Source organism: Onychostoma macrolepis, chromosome 13 (genome assembly GCF_012432095.1).
Source record: "Onychostoma macrolepis isolate SWU-2019 chromosome 13, ASM1243209v1, whole genome shotgun sequence".
Lineage (NCBI taxonomy): Eukaryota > Metazoa > Chordata > Actinopteri > Cypriniformes > Cyprinidae > Onychostoma > Onychostoma macrolepis.
Genome location: NC_081167.1, coordinates 26675899 through 26698124, shown reverse-complemented (window position 1 = coordinate 26698124; position 22226 = coordinate 26675899). Strand labels below are relative to the sequence as shown.

Sequence of the window (22226 nt, the reverse complement as noted above, 5' to 3'; positions counted from 1 at the left end):
CCAGCTTCAAAGCGTGCTTTTTATAAATTTATAGAAACCATAATTTTGGCTAAACAGCAATTGCGTTTAAAAGTTTTCATGTAAGAACTAAAATACTCTGTATGCCCTGAATATTTTACCTATATTTTACCAAATTTCAGTATATAGTTCAGTATATCAGTATATAGTAATAAACAGCAGTATTTACTTACATGTATTTTAATTAAACATTTTATTGCAACAAAAAATGCCACACCGGAACTTTAGTAAACAATTTTCATCAATACTGCACACTATTCAAATTCACATTTATTTCCTCTGCCAATTTGGCTACTGAAGTTTAAACCAGAAATGCAAATAAAGTGTGACTATAGTCGCTGGATATTGGTAGGATGTCCCTAGCATCCCTACTAAATTCTACACCCTTGTAACATTTTGATCATCATGCATTTGTTTGTGTTTTGCTTTAGTATGTGGATGCGATCTGGCTCAGGGAGGATTCTTCATGAAGAATGGAGAATATCTGTGCACTCTGGACTACCAGCACATCCACGGCACCCGCTGTAACATCTGTGGGGAGTTTGTGGAGGGGGAGGTGGTGACTGCGCTCGGCAAGACCTACCACCCAACATGCTTTGTGTGCACAATCTGCAAGTAAGAGCTTATGGACACACACACACATACACCAATCTTCAAGTAAGAGCCTATAGACACACACACAGGACATTGTCATTGTGGTTTATGGTAAGTTCAACACTGAGAGGAGTTTTAACAGTGATTGTATATTTTATGACCTAAAGGAGACCATTTCCTGCTGGAGACAGAGTGACGTTCAATGGCAAGGACTGTCTGTGTCAGTTCTGCGCAGAGCCCATGTCTCCAGGACCCACCAAAGATGTTGTTGGACCCAGCAGTGAGTGCACATCTAAACCTCCATATGAGTGAATGTCACATAACCGGTCAAGTTCATATTCAGGGTCATATTTCAACCCAAAATCTAGATAAAATAACTAGTTTTATTCATGACAGTTAAAAACATTTCCAACCAGATTAATAAAAAAGCTTATTCCCATTACTGAAATATGTAAATAAGTATTTATACATTTGATTTTTGCACCATTTATGACTTTTTGAATACGTTACATTTATTGATATATTTATATTGAATATAATTATTTGATATTGTATTTATATTTTACATTTTTAAATCATTTTTATATATATATATATATATATATATGTGTGTGTGTGTGTGTGTGTGTATTTTATATAATTATATAACCATATATGCTGCGTTTATTTGATCAAAAAGACAGAAAATCAGTAATAAATTAAACACATTTCCAGCCAAATCAACAAAAAGCTCATTTCCATTAGTGAAATATGAGAAAATGTCATATTATTTAAAATATTTACACATCATGGTAGATTTTGCTATGCTACCTTGAATTGTTGCATTATTTTTGAATTCATTAGCACCAACATTTAGCGATATTTAAGTAGAAATAATGTTACCGTAAATCACCATCACCAAAAATCAAACGTAAAGAATATGAACTCAAAAATATCACAATGCAAAAAAGATTTATTTTTCACACAAACATTTTTTTCACTTTTTTTTTTATTTATTTTATTTAGGCAAAATCTTACTCAATTTAAAACCAAAAGTGTCTAGCCAGAAGGAATAAAGAAGTAGTTTCCACATTTCATCATACTAACATTTCTCATTATTTAATTTTGATGCATAAGCATTATAAATCAGATTATTTAATCACAACTTCCTTAATGCACATTTAAACTATTAAAGAAATAAAACATACTGTCAGCGTACATTAACTTTAGTTAAAGTACAAACTGCCACATCCACACAGTAACTTAATGGGAAAGAAAGTGATTGTATAAAATCCTGTAAAGCCACTTAGAGATCCTCTGGCATGGATATACATGTGAAACGGTAAATTATTCAGACCCTCCATCTCCCTTTGTTCCCTTTTCCGTGCATTTGGGGCTTTTTGGCCAGGATCCACCTACTATAATAAATAATTAATATTAATTTCCACTTAAACCTTTAAGCTTGACTACTAAAGGTATAAAGTAAAATGTGAAGAAAAAACACCAGGCAGATATCACTAATGGAGTTAATACAGCAATGTTGTTGATACATGCCACTGTGTGAGTCAATAGTGTCCTGATGTAATAGATCAAGACCCTTAGATCCCAAAGTTGTGTTCACAAAATACTGATCAAGTCTAAAAAATGGTTTGAATGTCTTTGCACAAAAATAATAGCCCAAACTGAGTTGTTTGTGCGAAACCTCAGAATTCAAAGATGTTTTTTTTTTTTTACAGGAAAAAGCATCAATCGAGTTTTTCTGTGTGTGTGTGTATTTCAGGTTGCGCGGGCTGTGGCAGAGATATTAAGAACGGTCAGGCTCTGTTGGCTCTAGAGAGTCAGTGGCATTTGGGCTGTTTTAAATGTAAGGCCTGTGCCAAAGTATTGACTGGAGAATACATCAGCAAGTAAGACACATTTATACACAAAATCCATGCATTCCATCCAAAATGACGGATGACGGTATGCATTGGTTTGTTTTCTGTATGTGTGCAGAGATGGCGCCCCCTACTGTGAGCACGATTATCAGGTCTTGTTTGGAGTGCAGTGTGAAGCATGTCAGCAGTTCATCACCGGGAAAGTCCTGGAGGTACAGAAACACACACACACACACACACACACACACACACACACAGAGAGAGTTCTGGACTGATAACAAACTGACACCTTGAAATACTTTTTTTGTGGCTTTTAGTTCGTGTCTAGTTTTGAGCAGTGTTAAAGTTAAAACTATTAAAAAAGTTTTTAGAATTGAAATAAAATAAAATATAAATGTTAAATGAAAAACTTGGCAGCTAACTGAAATAAGTAAGTTGAAGTTCTGAAAATGCATTACTAAAACTAAAACTGGAAATGCACTTTGCAAATAAAAGCTAATTAAATAAGTCTTATAATATTATATAAATAATATTAAAATAACACTGGCTTTGAGGTCATCTACAGTGTAAAAAAAAAAAAACAGCTTTGAAGTTATAAATGAAACATTACTGGAGTATCTATTACAATAAAAAGGGGGACATTAACAGAGGCTTGAGGAAAAAATGCTCCAGAAATAAAAAATTTTTTTTTTTAAAAAATGATCCTTCACAATTAAAGCAAATCTATTTCAGCTGTTGCAAATAAAGTCAAAAATGAAAATGAAATGCAAAGTGTCGACATTGATCTCATGTTGCATCAGATGTCTTTTAATGCATTTTTGCAGTGTTGAGTAACTAAATGCAATTCACTTAAATCAGAATGTACATCTGTCAACATCATAGAGGTTATTTTCTTAATAGAAAAGTTTATTTCTGACCCTGACCTGCATCCAATCTAATGCATTAACATTAAGCAGAAAGTAGCGTAAAATCTTAAGCAAATAATTTGATAGCCTAACATTTAGACACTTTAGCACCCTGTCAGAATATGTCCAACTTCCTGTTTGAATAGGAAATATGTCAACACGGGAAAGAACATTGCATTCATCGAATGAGCCATCAAGTCACAACCCAACACAGTACTGAAAGGTTTTGTTTATATCATATTCAGTTGCTTAAAACGTTCCCTGCATTAAACGTTCTGGTCAGTACAAACTATGTTTATCTATGCATTTAATGTAGTCTGGGTCATATTTCCTTATTTTTCTTTTTTAAGATTTTTCAGAACAGACATGTGACCCATTTTGGAATCCTAACCCACCATTTACGAATCGCTGTTTTTAGATTAACAGTATATTTATGATAGCACAATGAAATCATACTCCTGTATGTCCCACAACAGAACACACTGATTGTGACACAGACCTGCAGCACAAAAGCATGTTACACACTTCTGATCTCTCACAGATAACTGTCTCTAGAGTTTCACAACAGGCTCACAGCAGACTCCACAGTATTGCAACAGGAAGTTTCATCCAGCTAATTGAATCTGATTGGCTGTGAGAGAGACAGTTGCCCTTTCTTATCACACTTGTGACTGTTTTCCTGTTTGTTATAATGGAATGTGTTTGTGCATCGCTGCTCAGGAGTGAAATGGACCCTGTATGAATTACTTTGAGTAGTTTCAGGTCACAAGATACTGCACAGGACCTGTAAGTCTCTCTCAAGACTGGTTTTTGTTAATGAATATAAAATAAATCATACAATTGTGTTAAAAAATACTAGTAAATTTCAGAAATAATTACAGAAGCAGCAAGTGAATTAAACATGAAATAATCATCGATTGTGCATTAATCATTAAATTGTTAAGCATTGATTTAAATGTGAAATTTTGAAGTAGAAAAACTAAAATAGTAATTTTTTGTAAAATGTACTCCAGTAATCTTTGTTTTATTTACAGTTATTTAAAGAGACTCTGCGAACACAGAACATTTCTGTATTATATTTGATAAGCTCGTTGGTTCTGGTCATTTGAATAAAATGTGTGTGGTTTCACATGATACACATGCAAAACATCAGCTTCTCTGTAACAGTCTGTTTGTGTTATCTGTAATAGCTGTTATACAGTTTAACTTTTGAGTGTGTGTTTCTCCACAGGCTGGGGACAAGCACTACCACCCCAGCTGTGCTCGCTGTAGCAGGTGTAACCAGATGTTTACTGAAGGAGAAGAGATGTACCTGCAAGGTGAGTCTCAGCCTTTACAGACACCACATATGTGACCCTGGACCACAAATCCAGTCTTAAGTCGCTGGGGTATATTTGTAGCAATAGGCAAAAATACATTGTATGGGTCAAAATTATACATTTTTCTTTTATGCCAAAAATCATTAGGATATTAAGTAAAGATCATGTTCCATGAAGATATTTTGTAAATGTCTTACCGTAAATGTATAAAAACTTAATTTTTGATTAGTAAAATGCATTGCTAAGAACTTCATTTGGATAACTTTAAAGGCGATTTTCTCAATATTTTGATTTTTTTGCACCCTCAGATTCCAGATATTCAAATAGTCGTATCTCGGCCAAATATTGTCCGATCCTAACAACAACAACAAAAAAAATTGACACTTAAGACTGGTTTTGTGGTCCAGGGTCGCATATAATATACAATAATTATTCTGCAGAATGCTTGAACCTTTGTAATTTTACTTAAACAGAACGTCAAAACCCTTTTTTTATGATTTAACAGGCCTGGTCAACTATTGTGACCAGCACTATAATGAAGTTTAATCATGTAAATTCACTGTAAATAATTGTAGACAATTTCATCACAGCTGTGCTTGACATATGGCTCTGGATTTGACTGGTCCGAGTTTGTTAAGGTGGACTGAACTTTTTTAACACATGAATTTTATCTTTGTGATGTCAATATTTAATTAATGTCAATGTCATAAATATGTATTTATATATTTTTTAAATGCTATTTAATTGCTGGACTATGTTTAACTAAATAAATTTCTTAGAATTCAAATAATATTCTGACAGATAAATTAAAATAGTATTTATTCTTTTGGTTTGCAGTGAGGTTTCTGTTGTCTAGTTTCACTGGATCGTTTTAGCTGAGCACATGGATTTTGAAAAATAAATCTTGAATGCCTGGGACTAAAGAGTTGTTTTTAATTTAGATGATGTATGTATTTATATTGTCTTATGTATACACTAGCATTTAAAAGTTTTTTAAAATGTTTTTGCAAGAAGTATCTTATGCTATCTTAAGGTCATTGCACACCGAGTCTGAAATTTTCAAATGCGTTTTTTTTTTTTCGGATTCATCATCCTTTCCTATCAAAATGCTTGTTACGGATGCGTAAACGCATAAAATCAAACCTGGTCCGAATTTTTTTTATGACGGCCGAAAGTTTCGGAGGCAGTGTGTAAACGTGATTGACACAACGTGAGGTCATTTTTTTTTTTTTTTTAACGTGAAAAAAATTTGGACGAAAATTTCGGACTCGGTGTGCAAATGACCTTTAGGCTGCATTTATTTGATCAAAAACACTGTTAAAACTATAATATTGTAAAATATTATTAGAATTTTAAATATATTATAAAATGCAATTTATTCCTGTGATGCAAAGCTGAATTTTCAGCATCATTACTCCAGTCTGCAGTGTCACATGATCCTTCAGAAATCATTCTAATATGCTGACTTGATGCTAAAGAAACATTTCTTATTATTATCGATGTTAAAAAACAGTTGTGCTGCTTAATATTTTTGTTACATTATTTTCAGCATTCTTTTATGAATAGAAATGATAAAAGAAGTGCATTTGAAATATAAATATTTTGTGAACTAATACAAATGATGTCTTCCCTGCCACTTTTGTTCCATTTAATGCATCCTTGCTTAACAAAACAAACAAAAAGTTCACAGTTCTGTTTTCGATGCGTTGTCAAAAAAAGACCCAATTGACATGACTTATTTTTTACCATCTGTTTCATTGTTTATGCAGGATCAACAGTTTGGCATCCAAGCTGTAAACATTCACCCAGAGGCGAGGAGAGACAGCGGGTACGGTCCTTTCCGTGTCATTCTGTGTTTGCATGTGTGTCCTGTGTTGTTGCTGTCTGTATGTTCTTCTCTGCTAACACTTTTCTGAAAGTAAACAGATAATACTGTTAGCTAAGAGGTTGCACTTTCTCCCTCTGGCTGTTTTTAGTAGACATGTCGCTCAATCATCCCAGAACACCGCTATAGACTAGGCGGTTCACAATCTTGTGTGATGTCCAACCAAACCCCTGTGTCTTCCTCCACAGCTATTGCCTGCGTCTCTAGCTCTCCTCAGCAAAACAGAAAGGCAGGTACTGTACTCGCTGTTAGCTGCGCCATGGCATCGCATGACCATGTGCTGCCCCCTGGAGGCGGCAGGCTGCAGTGCTCCTCACTGGCAGCTACACTGCAGCACTCTATCCGCCTGCTCTCAGTTTTAGCCATAAACCATCATTAATATCTGGTTTATTCCATCTCACAGACGCTAGTGCTACAGAACAGATAGTTTAGCCCAGTTCCTCTGTTATTGTGCCAAACAGGCCTCAAATCAAGCTAAGCTGCTGTAATCACGCATGGTGCATTTCAGCATTTCAGCATTTCAATATGCTGAGTAATATCAGATGCACTTGCATTTTGATCCTCAAGCATTTCCTGCCATCGGAAACATGAAATTGCCATCGACGAGTCTCATTCATTATGTGGAAAGCAAATGAATGATTTCTTTTAGCTTTGTTTCCAGGATGCTATCATCATTTAGTCCTATCCTTCACAATATATCAGTTTACAGGTTAAAGTTTTCTTACATTTATATTTGAATATATATATATACATATATATTACAAAATGTATATTTTGATGCTAAGAAGGATTTATTTATTTATAATATATTTTTGTCACACTCATTTCAGATTTGTTGTGCATTCTTTGTTGTTTATGATGAGTCTTAGCCTTAATCAGCTGATTGAATTTCTGCAGCATGATTGGCCAGTAGGCTATGAATATTTTAATACATCATAATGTATCTCTTTACAGCCATGTGCAAGCAGTCACAAAATGTGTTGACGTATAAAAGTTAGACAACATTAGGCTCATGTGATGCGCAGTAAAGCAACTCTTCTGGTAAAGGCTAATGCAATATTTATCAGGTTTACTGAAAAATCACGTGAGTGGTGAACATACAGTTTAGCTGAACATGCAAATGCAGATGTTTTTTATTTATTGCTTATGTCGTGCATAGGTTGTTGGTTCTAAACCTCTGCTTGTTCCGCAGCCGACACGCTCGTCGTCCGAGAGTATATGTTCCAGACCTGGTTCAAGCATACCTAGCTCACCGGGTCACACCATATATGTAAGTGCATCACTTCATCATAGTGTAAATATATTTACACAAACATATTAAGCAGCACAGCTGTTTTCAACATTGATAAAGATTATAAATGTTTCTTGAGCAGCAAATCAGCATATTAGAATGATTTCTGAAAGTAATGATGCTGAAAATTCAGCTTTGGATCACAGAAATAAATTACATTTTACAATATATTCAAATAGAAAAGAGTTATTTTAAATTGTAATAGCATTTCACAATATTACTGTTTTTATTGTATTTTTGATCAAATAAAAGCACTCTTGGTGAGCACAAGAGACTTCTTTCAAAAAGCATTGTAAAAAACAAGCTTTTTGACGGTAGTGTAAGTGCTTTTACAGCTAATGACTCAAATATCTATAACCATCATACATTTTATTGAACTTTACAGTGCTATAAATTGGCTTAGCCGAGACATCTTCTAGTTTTCTGGCTGTTAAAACATATAGAAGTCCTCTATCTGATAGATGGCTCTCTTTCCCGTCACTGTGAATCCTGACAGCAGTGTTGAAATATAAATGTTAGCTTTGTGAAGCAATAACTGTGGTAAAATCACTGTAATGCAAGTCGCTTTTTGCTTTCTTTATATATGTGACCCTGGATCACAAAACCAGTCTTAAGCTGCTGGGGTAAATTTGTAGCAATAGCCAAAAATACATTGTATGGGTCAAAATTATAGATTTTTCTTTTATGGCAAAAATCTTTAGGACATTAAGTGAAGATTATGTTCCATGAAGATATTTTGTAAATTTCCTACTGTAAATATATCAAAACTTAATTTTTGATTAGTAATATGCATTGCTAAGAACTTTCTCAATATTTCGATTTTTTTGGACTCTCGGATTCCATTACTATTTTCAAATAGTTGTATCTCAGCCAAATATCGTCCTAATCCTGACAAACCATACATCAATGGAAAGCTTTCAGATGCTGTACAAATCTCAATTTCAGAAAATTGACCCTTATGACTGGTTTTGTGGTCTAGGGTCACATATTTAAATGCTCCTGCTCAAACCCTTACATTGGCCTGGAAGAGGCTTTTTATAAAACTTTATATTTTCACTGCTGTCATGTAGAAATGTGGATGTCTGTGTGACTCCCTGTGTGTGTTTGTGTTCACTAGGCAAAAGTAGACAATGAGATCCTTGATTACAGGGATTTAGCAGCCATTCCCAAGGTCAAAGCCATTTATGACATTGAGCGTCCAGATCTAATCAACTATGAGCCACTTTACACCACCTCACTGGATGAGTCAGAGGAGAGAGAGAGTGTGGGAGAGGTAAAAATAAGTCAAACTGAAGCTCTGTTCCAAGCCCTAGTGACCTCTCTATCTAGACAGAATTATAGGTCACATGCTCCTGATGTGAAGACTGGTTCTGTAGGTAGCAAAATTATGCCACATTCTAGGCAAATTCTATAGCGGCATTGCATATATGCACTTAAATTGAATTCATCAGATGAAATTATTATATGATATTATAGGATGCTGCTTTAGAAGGCACTTAAACAGGAATGCTGCAAACTAGGGTTTGAAACAGAGCTCTTGATTTCATTATGGTATTGAACACAGACTAATACATTTTTTTCTGCTTGTATAAAAGTGATGTTTATTCACTTACAGTAGTACTTTATTTCACGTTCACCTGGCTACACCTTTGTGTTGACAGCTGCAGAGCTCCAGGAGAGAGTGTTCGCCTATGCCAGAGGACAGAGTAAGTTAGTCACATGACCTTTCACCTGTCTGCTGATAGGCTGTTCCACTCAGTCTTTCTCATGTTATTGGTGCTGTCCTAAATCCCACACTCGATGTGGACTAGCAGTCTTGAAGTAGTCCACTCTAGGAGATTGTATTGTGTCCTATTTCTGATTTTATGATTCAGATGGATGCTCAAGAGTGCTCTTTTGTAACGCTAAGGCCACACAAATTATCTGCAGGGCATCCAGATGTTTTTCTTTACTTTTTATAAGTCCTATAATTTTCACTGATGACTCTCATTAGATTATTTTTAAAGTAAAACAATCATGCTTTTGTGTTTCATTATTGTAATGCATTGGTTTCTAATAAATAAATAAAGAAAATACATAAATAATCATAAATTCAAGACAACACAACACATATAATGCTACAATGATAAATACTTTATTTTTAAAAAGCAGTCTTTTTTGAGGCAGTGTACATATTTTTGGGCAACATACTTGATTTTTTATAATAAAATTAATACATTTGCATGCAACGATGCATTAAATTTGTAAAGAGTGACAGTAGAAATATTTCGAATGTTACAAAAGATTTCTGTTTCAAATAAATGCTGTTCATCAAAGAATTCTGAAAAAAAGTATCACCATTTCCATAAAAAATATTATGCAGCACTGCTTTCAATATGATAATAATGTATTTAATTTCCATTAATATATAGACCAAAATGCATAAATTAATGCATAAAGCATTGCATAAATAAATAAAAATATTAAATATTATTTCTCATTTCTCAAAGTATAATTTCTCAAATTTGATTTTGGGTTCACCGCCATAAATAAAAATAAATAAATACATTAAAAAAAAAAAAAAAAAAAAAATATATATATATATATATATATATATATATATATATATAAAGTTTTCTTTGTATATGAATTTAATTTTTTTTCCCCTCTTGTCTCAGACCAGGTCACCCACACCAACTGCTGAGGTGAGTCAGATTTACAGTTTTATTTATTTAATATTATTATTTATTTATTATTATGTGCTTTATTGGAAAAATGCAGTTTAATTTTCATTCCAAATATTCAAGAATTTATTCAAAGATGTATTGTAAGTGGGTCACATTTATATTTTCAGATGAAACAGTAGTGTTTTTTTAACGGTGCATGTTTCCATGTTTACCAGGGTTACTATGAGATGAGAGAACGAATCCTCCATCGGTCGACAAGTCAAGGCTCCATTGGCTCGCCCATTTACAGCCGCCACAACTACACTCCGACCCTGTCACGCTCACCACAGCACTTCCACAGACCCGGTGAGCTATGAGCCCTGTCTGCTGTGTCCATCAGTCTGCTGTGCTCGAAATACTAATATTAAAATTTCATCAGATCAATTTCTCTTTTCCTTCCATGGATTATTTACAGTTATCTAATATGGCTTTGTGCTCCCACAGTGTCAAATTTAGTTTTAAAATAGAGAAAGCTGGTCCAAATCTTTTCTAAAAACTTTAAAAAGGGCTGGGTGTTATAGCAAGTATTCTCATTTTAATTTTCGTGATAATTAATTGTGAACTTAATGTTCACTCATATATGACATTTTCATGTATTAAATGGTTTTAGTAAAAGATATATGTAGATAAATGTAACAGTGCCTAGTAATAAATAACCAGATCAGTGCATATATATATATGCCTTTCTTGTATTTATTTATTTAAAACAAAAATTAATTAAAAAAAAAAAAAATTGTTTGTGTGTACATATATATATATATATACGTACATACATACAAGATTAGATTGTTGTTGTTTTTTTTTCTCATTCTAATTTTTCTAAATTCTAACTTCTGTCTTTTTGATTTTGGTTAAAATTAAGATTTTTTTTTTTTTTTTTAAGATTAATGCCTTTAGTTAATTTGGTAAAAGTTTAAGGTGTTCTTGTTACACAAGTTACATGTTCTTACTATTTTAACAACAATAAATTATGCATAATTACATGCAAGTAACCCTAATCCTAACCTTAACCATATAGTAAATACATGTAGTTAATTAATATTACTCAGTATTCTTACTTTGTAACAAGGACACCTTAAAATAACGTGCACCCGTATATTTTCATTTATTAAAAACAGTGTGTAAACATGGCTTATACCAAAATAAATATATATTTGGCCCAGCCCTAATTTGAATTATTCTCCCTATTGACCTTTGACCGTGTTTGTGATTGGAGGCACTGAGCCGTCCAGTGGTCGGAGTTCCCCAGGGGCCAGCACCCCTCCTCTCCTTCTGACTCCTAAACATTTTCACCTGCCAGGTACTGTTTTGGAGTCTTCCAGCGGCCCACTGTGTGTCAATCCCAGCATGCCCCTGTGTCTAAGCACATGTTCACCATTCATAGCACTTTCTGTGTCTGGTTATCTCTCTGTCTTAAAGCAACAGTTCACACAGAAATGAAAAGGCTGCACGAGCAAACACCACTAACATTTTCTTTCACTTTTCATTTTCTATGGTAATAGTATATCCAAACTGTATGTGGTCCAGTTGTCAGTTTCTCAGATTTGATTGTTTATCAGTGCATTTTGTATGTGTTATCGACTTTGTTTACCTATTTTAAACCCAATATCTCTTATATTAAGAACTAAAATGAACTAATTGGACTTTTCCTTTCTTTCAGATCAAGGTGTAAACATCTACAGAAAACCCCCTATCTACAAACAGCATGGTACAGTCATTCAGAATCTTTGAATTCAATGCTTTATCTTTCACAATAAAGAGATGATTAGAATTTTGACACATGCCTGTTGATTTATAATGTACAAGCAGTGTTTCCCAGCCATTTTTGTCTTATGTACCTACACAGCTCAGTATTAAGTCACTAACACCAAAACGTATTACTCAAATTATACTGGATATCATTTAGCATTATCATTAGTTCTTTAAATGCTCATTATTATGATTCACATTGTAACTAGGTTGCTTCCTCTGTCTTCAGTGAGACTCCTGGGTCCAGGCACTATGTTAAAACCTATTGGAGTTAGTCAAGTCTTAATTTTCAGATTCAAATTAGACCAGTCTACTCTTTTATGTAACTGAATTTAAAAAATGATGACTGTATAGAACATTTGTCAAAATTAAAGTAACTTTCACTCTGTGTATGGTGAAATTGAAATGCCATAGAGGTTCAAGTATGAAGTATCACACAACAGCAAATGCATTGTCAGTGATACAAATTTTAATGAGAAACTCCACCTTTTTTTAACAATGCAAAATCTAATTTTTTTAAGCACGTCCTGAGGTACATGCACACCTGGTTGGGAATGGCTGTTTTTAAAGGAATAGTTCACTTAGAAATGAAAACTTGCTGAAAATTCACTCAACCTCAGGCCATCCAAGATGTAGATAAGTTTGTTTCTTCATCCGCTGCAGTGAATGGGTGCCGTCAGAATGAGAGTCCAGACAGTAATCCACACCACCACACCAGTCCATCAGTTAATGTCTTATGAAGCAAATAACTGTGTTTGTAAGAAACAAATCCATCATTAAGATGTTTTAACTTTAAACTGTCACTTCTGGCCAAAATACGAGTACATAATCCATAATAATACTTCCTCCAGTGTCCATCTATCAAAATCCACCGGTATATTTGTTTAGAACTGTTTTTGCATGTAAACGGTGCTTGATCTGTGCATATTTCTCTCCTGATACAGACGAGAGAAGTTTTTCACTGGAGAAAGCAATATTATCGATAGAGGATTCATATTTTAGCTGGGAGCAACAGTTTCAAAGTTAAAAACATCTTAACATTGGATTTATTTTTTGCAAACAAACAGCTTTTCACAAGATGTTAATTGATGGACTTGGAGTGGTGTGGATTACTTGTGGATTATTGTGATGTTTCTTTATCAGCTGTTTGGACTCTCATTCTGACGGCACCCATTCACTGCAGATGATCCACTGGTGAGCAAGTGATGTGCTAAATTTCTTCAAATCGGTTCTGATGAAGAAACAAACCAATCTGCATAGTGCGAACTATTCCTATAAGTATTGCATTGTGAAGACTGCATCTGATTGAGTTCTTAAGATCATTGCCTGTATTTACTTATTACTTTTTATTGGTTGTGTTTAAAATGTTATATAGATTGATCATTGCAATCATTAAAGCACTCATGTTGAACAACTAGCTGCTCTGTTTACTGTTAAAGTCAGTTAGCACAGTTTTATTCAGCATCTGCATCACTTTTAAAACACTAAATTTTTAAATTTATACTGTGCAAAGACTGCATGTTTTCTTTAATGCTGCTTGGTTCACAACAACAGACCATTTCTACAAATTGAACTTAACAGTTCATTGGTAACCTAGTTAACAGCCAAGGTTTTTTAAAGTTACCTTACCAAACTAGCAGCCAGAAGATTTTTATTGAGAGAAAATGAATGTCAATGTCAAGTATGTCAGAATATTTCACGTCATGACTGTGTATGGTTTGTATGTCATTTTACCATATTTCTGTGTTTTGTTTGTTTGTTTTTATTTGGAAACTGTGAGTCCCTCCACCTCATTAATATCTGCTTGTGTGCCATTAAACACCACCTCAATGTAAACATGTAAGTATTGTTTGAAGTCTTCTCAACTGAGCTCATTTCACTATAAATATTAATAAACTGATCAGTCAATCATCATTAAAGCATCTTATCCTGATGAGTGCCTTATGAGCTTTCATTCATATTCATAAATAACAAAACTTGCAAAAAAATTGCAAGATTTTTTAAAGTTAGATATGCATAGTATCTGCTAATATATTTAGACCCCTTATTTCCAAAACTGGTAATATCATATTTGCTATTTAAAAAAAAAAAAAAAAAAATATATATATATATATATATATATATATTTATTTATTTATTTATTTATTTTATAATTAGAAATTACACCCTAGTATTATTGTTTGTCAACAAGCATTCAAAAAAAATAAATAAAATGGACTAAATCTTACATTTGTTGACATTTAAAGGGGTCATTATCATATAATTTTGTATTATTATAAATTTTTTCCCCAGGGGTCTATTTGTAATGTTAGTATATTATATCTATGTCAAGACATTATAAGTTGACAGTTTTCCACTGCCTCTCTTACCCTTAGAATCAAATTGGTTGTTTTTTGTTCTTATTTTTTTGTTGTTGTTTTAATTTATTGTGCTGCTGTTCCTTGTATGTAAATGCCTTCTTCGCATGTGAAATGAGATACAACGCTTTTGCTCTTGCTTATGAGCTGCAGGTTTGCTGTTGATTTCATATTGTTCTACTCCATCCCTAAATAATCTCCGCTGAATCTGCATGTGCAGCTAAATCTGTTAAAATCAGCATAAAAATGATGGGATCTTGTTGCAGAGCTGTTGGTGCTACACACCAGGGTTGCAATAGTTAACTTAAAAAAGAATTAAATTATATAAACGTTAACTCAAATGAAACTGTGTGTGTGTGTGTGTGTGTGTGTGTGTGTGTTAGCTGTTCCCAAAGCAAAATTTTTCATTTAGTTTTACCTTAAATAAAATGTTATGAATAATTATTTAGACATATAAAAAAACAAACATGCAACAAAATTACTAAAATGAAAATGCAAAAAAGAAAAGGGAAAAAAAAGAAAACACAAAATGTGAAAAATATATAAAAATAATTAAAAAATAACACTGCTACACACCGCCAGGAACAGCACAATGTTTGGCCGAATGTGTCTTCATCCATACTACTGAAAATAATGTAAATATCAGTCTATAATCAGTCTGATGTCAGTAAATTTATTTATTTCAGCTTAGTTTCAATTGTCTTTTTCATTATGAAGGACATTTTTCTTCTGACTGTTACTGTGCGATTTCATAGTACATTAAACTCTTTTACCTCAAAGAGAAATTGGATTCTTCATGATAATTAAATGTTGCTATATTTATTCGTAGATGAATTCAGCAGGTCGGAGCCCACTGTCTGCGTATTAACACTCGCAGTGTGTTCTAACGCCAGTGATGGTTTGTCATATTGCTGCATGGCTTATTTTGGCTGAGTGATGAGCTATGGCTAATGATATAGCTATGCATGTTTAGCATGCAAGCAGACAGCCAATAGCCTCCAGTAGTAAATATTGCATTTTCATTGTGAATGTGGGTTATCAAAGGCCGTAAACCCATGACCATGTGCCACATATGGCTTGTAGCAGGCTTTTTCTGCTATCTGTTGGTTAGATGTTGGTCTAGCCACACTGATGGTCCACAGCCTCCCCCCGGTTTATTGATCTAGATTCAGCTGCCTTTGCAGCCCAGAGCAAGTCTGCTGATGACATCATCAAATCGGCCAAATTCCCCGCAGCGTTCGCCCCTGGTCCAGACTACCCAGCAAAGATAGAGACAGACTGCTGGTCCTTCCCGATCTCCCATGCTACCCTAGGTACTGTGGTCACCCATGATGCATCTGTTCCCACAGTCTCGTTGCTTCTGCCTTGTTCAAGTTTACCCAAAAGCAAAAATTTCCCATCATTTACTCACCCACATGTTTTTTAGGCTCTGTTTTATTACTACACAATTGAGGTGTTTCACCAAAAAAAAAAAAAATTAATTTTACATTACTATAACCTTGATCTGAGGATTTAAAGCAGTTGTATTAACAGATTTGTGCTAGTGTTAATTAAGCTGCTTCTGCTCTGAAACAAAAAAATGTGGTCTAAAAACATTTGCACTCAGAAATCACTAGTACTTTTTACAATTAATTACAAAGATTCTATGTAGTAAATCTGTAATGTTTTTATATATATATATATATATATATACAGTATATATACAGTATTTGTGATTTAGGTATTAATAGTTTAATATCCAATATAAAATTAAATTCTTATATACAGTAGTTTTTCTCACAGTGCTGTAAGAGTTTGTTTATTGATTTTTCTTTTATTTTAAATTATGCTGTTCTTTCCATTAAATACACACACACAGCGTCTTTCTAATGCTGAATTGAAATAAAAATTAAATAAAAACAAAAAATAGTTTAACATTAAAAAAGGTTGAAATCGCCCAGCTAACAGAGAATCTTCTCAGAACATTCTGGCAAGGTGCTCTCAAAGTTATGACCAAACATTCTTCCAGTAATGTAAATAGAACATTTGTTCAAAGTTACCTGGTCTTTAATAATGTTCTCAAAACATTAGCACAAAAACATTATTTATACATCACTCATGGAACGTTTTCTGAAACATTTTAGTTGGACGTTCATCAAACATTTTTTAATGTTACTACTTGTTTCAGAACATTCAGAGAACATTCAAAACTAACATTCCCATATTTGCAAAACTGTAAAATGGAATGTTCCTTTAACATTCAAATTACCAAGAAAAACGTTTCAAAAACTGGATTCAGATACCATTCAGAAATATAGTTTTCATAAGTTAATGAGAAAGCTACTGTTGCAAAATGCTCTTAGAACATATTTTGTTAGCTGGGCGAATACCGAGATTGACTTCAAACATTTGTGTTTCTTTCTGTCTTTCTGTCCATGTGTTACTGTGTAATCATTTTTCTTGATGTAGCTAATACGCGTGATTATTTCATTTCTATTCTGTAAACTCTAGCTCTGTAAGTATCAGGGGGTAGAAAATCATAGACTGGCTTTTGCATTAGCTCTCCTCCTCCATCCTTGATTCATGCGTTTGTGTGTGTTAATGGGTTTTTGTTGCTGTTGTCGTGCTGCTCAGGAGCAGATGGGAGGAGAAGATCAAGAGAGGAGGATGAGGAAGAGCTCCAGAAACGCAGACAGATCCAGGAGGAACATCTCAACAAGGTCAGGAGACATCTGTTACTAAAAGAATGATGCAACCTGCTTAACAATGCAACATGATAGCTAAAATGATTCCTGTTTCTGATTCCAGATCCAATCTGGTTTGGGGAAAATGATTCTTAAAGAGGAGATTGAGAAAGAGATGATCCGAGAGCGTCACGCACGGAGCCTGTCAGCACAGCGCTACGAACACGGAAGCAGTAATGCTCCTCAGTACAATAGATTGCATATTAGACGTTCATGTTCTAGATCTTGACTTTCTTCAAGATTAAGAAACAGGGCTGTGAGCCATTCAGAATAGAATTAAGAATTTACAATACTAGCTGAATTCCTGAATTTCAATTGAGGCAGCAAATATGATGCACAATTGTAATTTGAATTTGAAGGGGTAGTTCACCCCAAAAATGAAACATTTGTCATCATTTACTCACTCTCATGTTGTTCCAAACCTGTATGCATTTTGTTCTTCTGTGGAACACAAAAGAAGATACTTTGAAGAATGGGACTCTAAAGTGTTTTATAAATGAATTTTATTTTACGTTTGGATAAAAATTTGCCTTTGTTGTTAGACTACAAACTTCTTCAAGATATCTTCTTTTGTGTTATACATGAGGGGGAGTAAATGATGACATAATTTAATTAAATAAATATTAAATATTTATATATATATATATATATATATATATATAATTTCTCAGATATATGAAATGATACAGTATGTCTAATAAATTGTAAAAGTACATTAAAAATGAATAATGGTAACATTTTTACACTTACTTATGTATGTGCATTATTGAATCCATTTTTTTCATAGTGAATGTGTACTATGTTATTAAAATTTGCAGATCGAAATTCACCCTCTAAAACAGGCTCACTGCCTGGATATGGGCGTAGTGGACTGCATCGGGTAAGATGCCTTTATTATTGTCACTCAGTATTTAATATTACTTATAATCTAATATAATATAATAATAAAAGATATGTTATTGAACCCATTTTGTCTGTTGTATATTTTGCTTCAGCCTCAGTCGACTGATTTCACTCAGTATAACAGTTATGGAGACGTGTGTGGTGGGATGAGAGGTTAGTTTATCTGTTTTTAATTTAATTGCATTTTAATTACATATATTAATTTGTAATGAGAGCAACAGTAATCACGTGTAGGCATATATATTGTGGGAGTAGTATAATGCATATAGATGATAAAGCATTTTTCAATTTTAAAGCATCATATAGTGCAAAAATTGAGACGTCATTTTTTCAAACTGTCCATTTTAATGTATGAATATAAAAATAAAAATCTTTTTTTATTTTCTTTTTAACAGAGTTTCAGGTATGTAGATACGATTACCTGTTTAAATCACTCGATGTGTGTTTCCATCTATCCTTATTGTAACTACTATGTAATATTCTTTAAAATACATCTTCATACATATTCATTGTTCATGATGTGAAATCAGATTGAAAGATACAGTTGACATCTCTTTAAAGTACTGGCTTCATGTTCTCTCTTTATTAATGATTTGTTTCTAGCCCATGAATGATGGCCACCGTACAGCCACCAGAATGGACAGAGGAGTGTCTATGCCTAATATGCTGGAACCGAAAGCAAGTGTAACATATTAAACTAGCATAACATTATCTGATGTTGAATATGAGTTCAATTATTAGGCTGTTCAGCATTCAGCGAATTACTTGGATGTAATGTGACTATGCGGCCTGATTTATTAGACCCTACAATTCAAACATGAAAAAGAGTTTGTGAAGAGTTAGCATTTTTTTACTGATTGATATGTGTCGTTTGAAGGTATATCCATATGAAATGCTTATGATAACAAGCCGCAGTCGCGCAAAACTGCCCAGAGATGTGGACAGAACCAGATTAGAGGTAATTTCTCACAGTATTTGTGCAACAAGACACTGTATTGTGATGTAACCAGAAAAATATTTTGGCCTAAAGATATTAAGATTTAAATTGCATATTAAATTTCCACCCATTTGGATTACACAGTTTTAACACAGTATTAGCAAACTAATAAACATAATACATAAATGAAATCGATAGCAAAGGGGTAAGATCTCTGGAATAGTACTTAACCCAATAATTAAACAAATATTTAAGATGTCCATGCATTTTAATTAAATTTAAATGTATTTATGCTGATTCTAAGCAATTTCAATAATTGCATTTTGAAAATATGATTTTTTAATCTAAATAAAATCAAATAGACACAAACAGTTAATAATAAACTACGCCATGATTTTTTTTTTTTTTTTAGTGCAGAAATCTTACCTGTTTCATTTATGAATTTTATATGGAACCCTGTTTCCACCACATGATTAAAAAAATAATAATAGTAATAAAATTAAAAAGTGAATTTAAATAATAAAATGAAAAGAGTTTACATTCACAATTCTGACTTAAAAACAAAACAGAATTGCGAGATGTAAATTCTATAAACACAATTTTGAGTGGAAAAATCTGAATTGTGTAATAAAGTAGCAATGAAAAATACGAGAGTTTTGAAAAAAAGTCAGAATAGGGAGATGTAACAAAAAGTCAGAATTCTGAATTGCGAGAAAAGAAGTCAGAATTATGGCTGTCGTGATAACCGCAATATTGTAATATCGCAATACTGAGTATGACAAGCAACCGTGAACCATGTTCACTTCTTTTTTTTCTTTTCTTTTTTTTTATGAGGCTATGCCCTTCTCATTTTACCCTTAATGAATTTGTATTGAATGGTTAACAAGTTAATAATCATAACAAGATTGATTACGTTTTTCTTCTTTTTCACCTGCATTTCTAGCGCCATCTGGCTCCGGAGATGTTCTTTGAAATCTTTGGGATGGAAATTCAGGAATTCGGCAGGTTACCTCTGTGGAAACGCAATGAACTGAAGAAGAAAGCCAGACTCTTCTAACCATGATCTACAACATCTGCACACACTCACATGATGTGTCATCCAGCGGTTTACTCCTCTTCTGTTATTTCTTGCTAAAATTATAGCCAGAAGGAAGCTCCATGCTGCAATTTGATGTCGGTCTGTAAAGAACAGAAGGTCTTAACATTTCAGCTGTATCTACAAATTCTCAAATCTATATATTTTTTTTTTTTTGTCTCTGTCGCTTTAATTTCCTCTCTTCCAGAAATGAGTCTTCCTCTTTTTGTTCTTTGTTCTTCTTGCATATCTTTGTAAATCATGTTCATGCAGGTCTGATTATCCAAACCTTTGTAAATTTGCAGTTATAATCCTTTTAATTCACTGTTCCAGTAAAGACTCCTCCGTTTGCATCACTTTTGGTTCAGGGAGGGATTGTAGATGCTACACTGTTTGGGTGTCTGTGTCTTTGTTGTCAGGTGTTCATGTAATGCATATAAAGAGACTTAATCCATACTAGCACATATCCATGTATTCACCCTTTGCTACTGTAGGCTACCATACTCCACAGTTAACATCTGTCAATTAAAGGTCAAGTGTTTCATTTCTGTGACAACGGCAGCACTAAACAGAATTGAAAAAATATTGATCGCTGTCAAACACATGTCCATCTTTCATCAGTCAAACCCACATCATCGGTTAAACTGGTAATTTTTCCATTTGGTACCACTAATTGTTCAGAAGTGACACACTTCACCTTTACGCTTTCTGATACTTTATTGAATCAATGCTGATGTCCCTAGTATATTTAAATAATAGTATACAAAGGTAAAGTAAAAATTAACTGCATTTGTTTTGTTTTTTTTGTTGTTTGTTTTTTTAAAGATACTCACACTGCCAATTTATTGTATTTCAATTGTATTTCTGAGTAAAGGAAGATGTCTCTGTGCAACTCAGTAAAAACCAAAGGCATTACAAGAGAACGGGCTCTATAAGAGCTGTAGTCTACAGCTGTTTTTTATTTCATCTTCATTAAATCAGATGTATTATTGGATCGTATTTCTTCATGCACACTGGACTTGCTATGAAGCTCATGCAATGAATTATTAGCTGGACCAAATCAATCAATTCAGATGAAAACATTCTCATTAAACACCATGATAACTACATTGACAGGTTTCAATAAAACTGGGGAAAATAAATTGCATTTACTTAATCTGCTTCTCTCTCTCTTTTCATCACATACATATTCATGTAATTAGGTCTAATTGACTGGAGTGGCTGTCAATGTTTATCAATCAAAATGTCCCCGTAATGAATTTCCAGTTTCAATTCTTTCCATCTTTTAAATATTTTACTGAGACTGCATGCATGAAGAAACAGCCTAAATAAATTCACGAAGATATTTCCATATATTTTTAATTATTTTTCATATTTTCTTCTCCATGGTTGGAAACCATAAATCCCGTATTTTATTACTCAGCGATATTGTAAGCTTTTATTTTGTGCAATGGTAACATGTAGGCCTATAGTAGTTTTTATGGACTAGCCTATGCAATGCGTCTTAATATACTGGATAAAATATTTAATTAATTTAACATTAATTTTTTTTAATTTTTTTTTTTTTTTTATTATGCAAGTAAAGAATGTGACAATGTTTACATGTACCAAATACATAATATACCAAACATATAACATATAAGACAAAGAGAAGAAAAAATAAACAAAACAAAACTGAGGAAAAAAAAAAAAACATAGAGTTTATAAGGTGACAATATTTGCATGTGCCAAAATGTAGAACCAATTGGACAAACAAACATACTGATGGCCAACATTACAAGTCCGTTCTGATTAACTCCTGTATTTGCATTCATATGTCTGTGAGCATGTATGTGTGAGTGCGTGCGCCCGTGCCTGCGTGTGTGTCATTGTATCTAGGGTTGGGGATGGAAGCATACAACTGAGATTG

At 33.4% G+C, this 22226-nt stretch overlaps 1 protein-coding gene across 12 annotated transcripts in view; it reads left to right on the top strand.

The window, feature by feature from the left end:
- The window catches only part of ablim1a (actin binding LIM protein 1a), a 48036-nt gene extending 26572 nt beyond the window's left edge, over positions 1-21464 (top strand). For 5 of the 12 annotated variants that reach the window (XM_058796145.1, XM_058796141.1, XM_058796149.1 and 2 more), the window contains exons 3-21: positions 450-633; positions 780-892; positions 2372-2498; positions 2587-2680; positions 4605-4692; positions 6462-6520; positions 7770-7847; positions 8986-9141; positions 9530-9574; positions 10526-10552; positions 10750-10879; positions 11790-11873; positions 12234-12281; positions 15864-15992; positions 17293-17378; positions 17467-17575; positions 18221-18282; positions 18398-18458; positions 18701-18982. In XM_058796145.1, coding sequence (XP_058652128.1) covers positions 450-633; positions 780-892; positions 2372-2498; positions 2587-2680; positions 4605-4692; positions 6462-6520; positions 7770-7847; positions 8986-9141; positions 9530-9574; positions 10526-10552; positions 10750-10879; positions 11790-11873; positions 12234-12281; positions 15864-15992; positions 17293-17378; positions 17467-17575; positions 18221-18282; positions 18398-18458; positions 18701-18771 — 1751 coding nt within the window. In that variant the 3' untranslated portion in view covers positions 18772-18982. Of the gene's footprint in view, positions 1-449; positions 634-779; positions 893-2371; positions 2499-2586; positions 2681-4604; positions 4693-6461; positions 6521-7769; positions 7848-8985; positions 9142-9529; positions 9575-10525; positions 10553-10749; positions 10880-11789; positions 11874-12233; positions 12282-15863; positions 15993-17292; positions 17379-17466; positions 17589-18220; positions 18283-18397; positions 18459-18700; positions 18984-19182; positions 19264-20185 lie in introns of those variants that run through there. The other 7 variants (XM_058796150.1, XR_009273954.1, XR_009273955.1 and 4 more) reach the window with 7 other exon arrangements.
- The last annotated feature ends 762 nt before the right edge of the window (positions 21465-22226 follow it).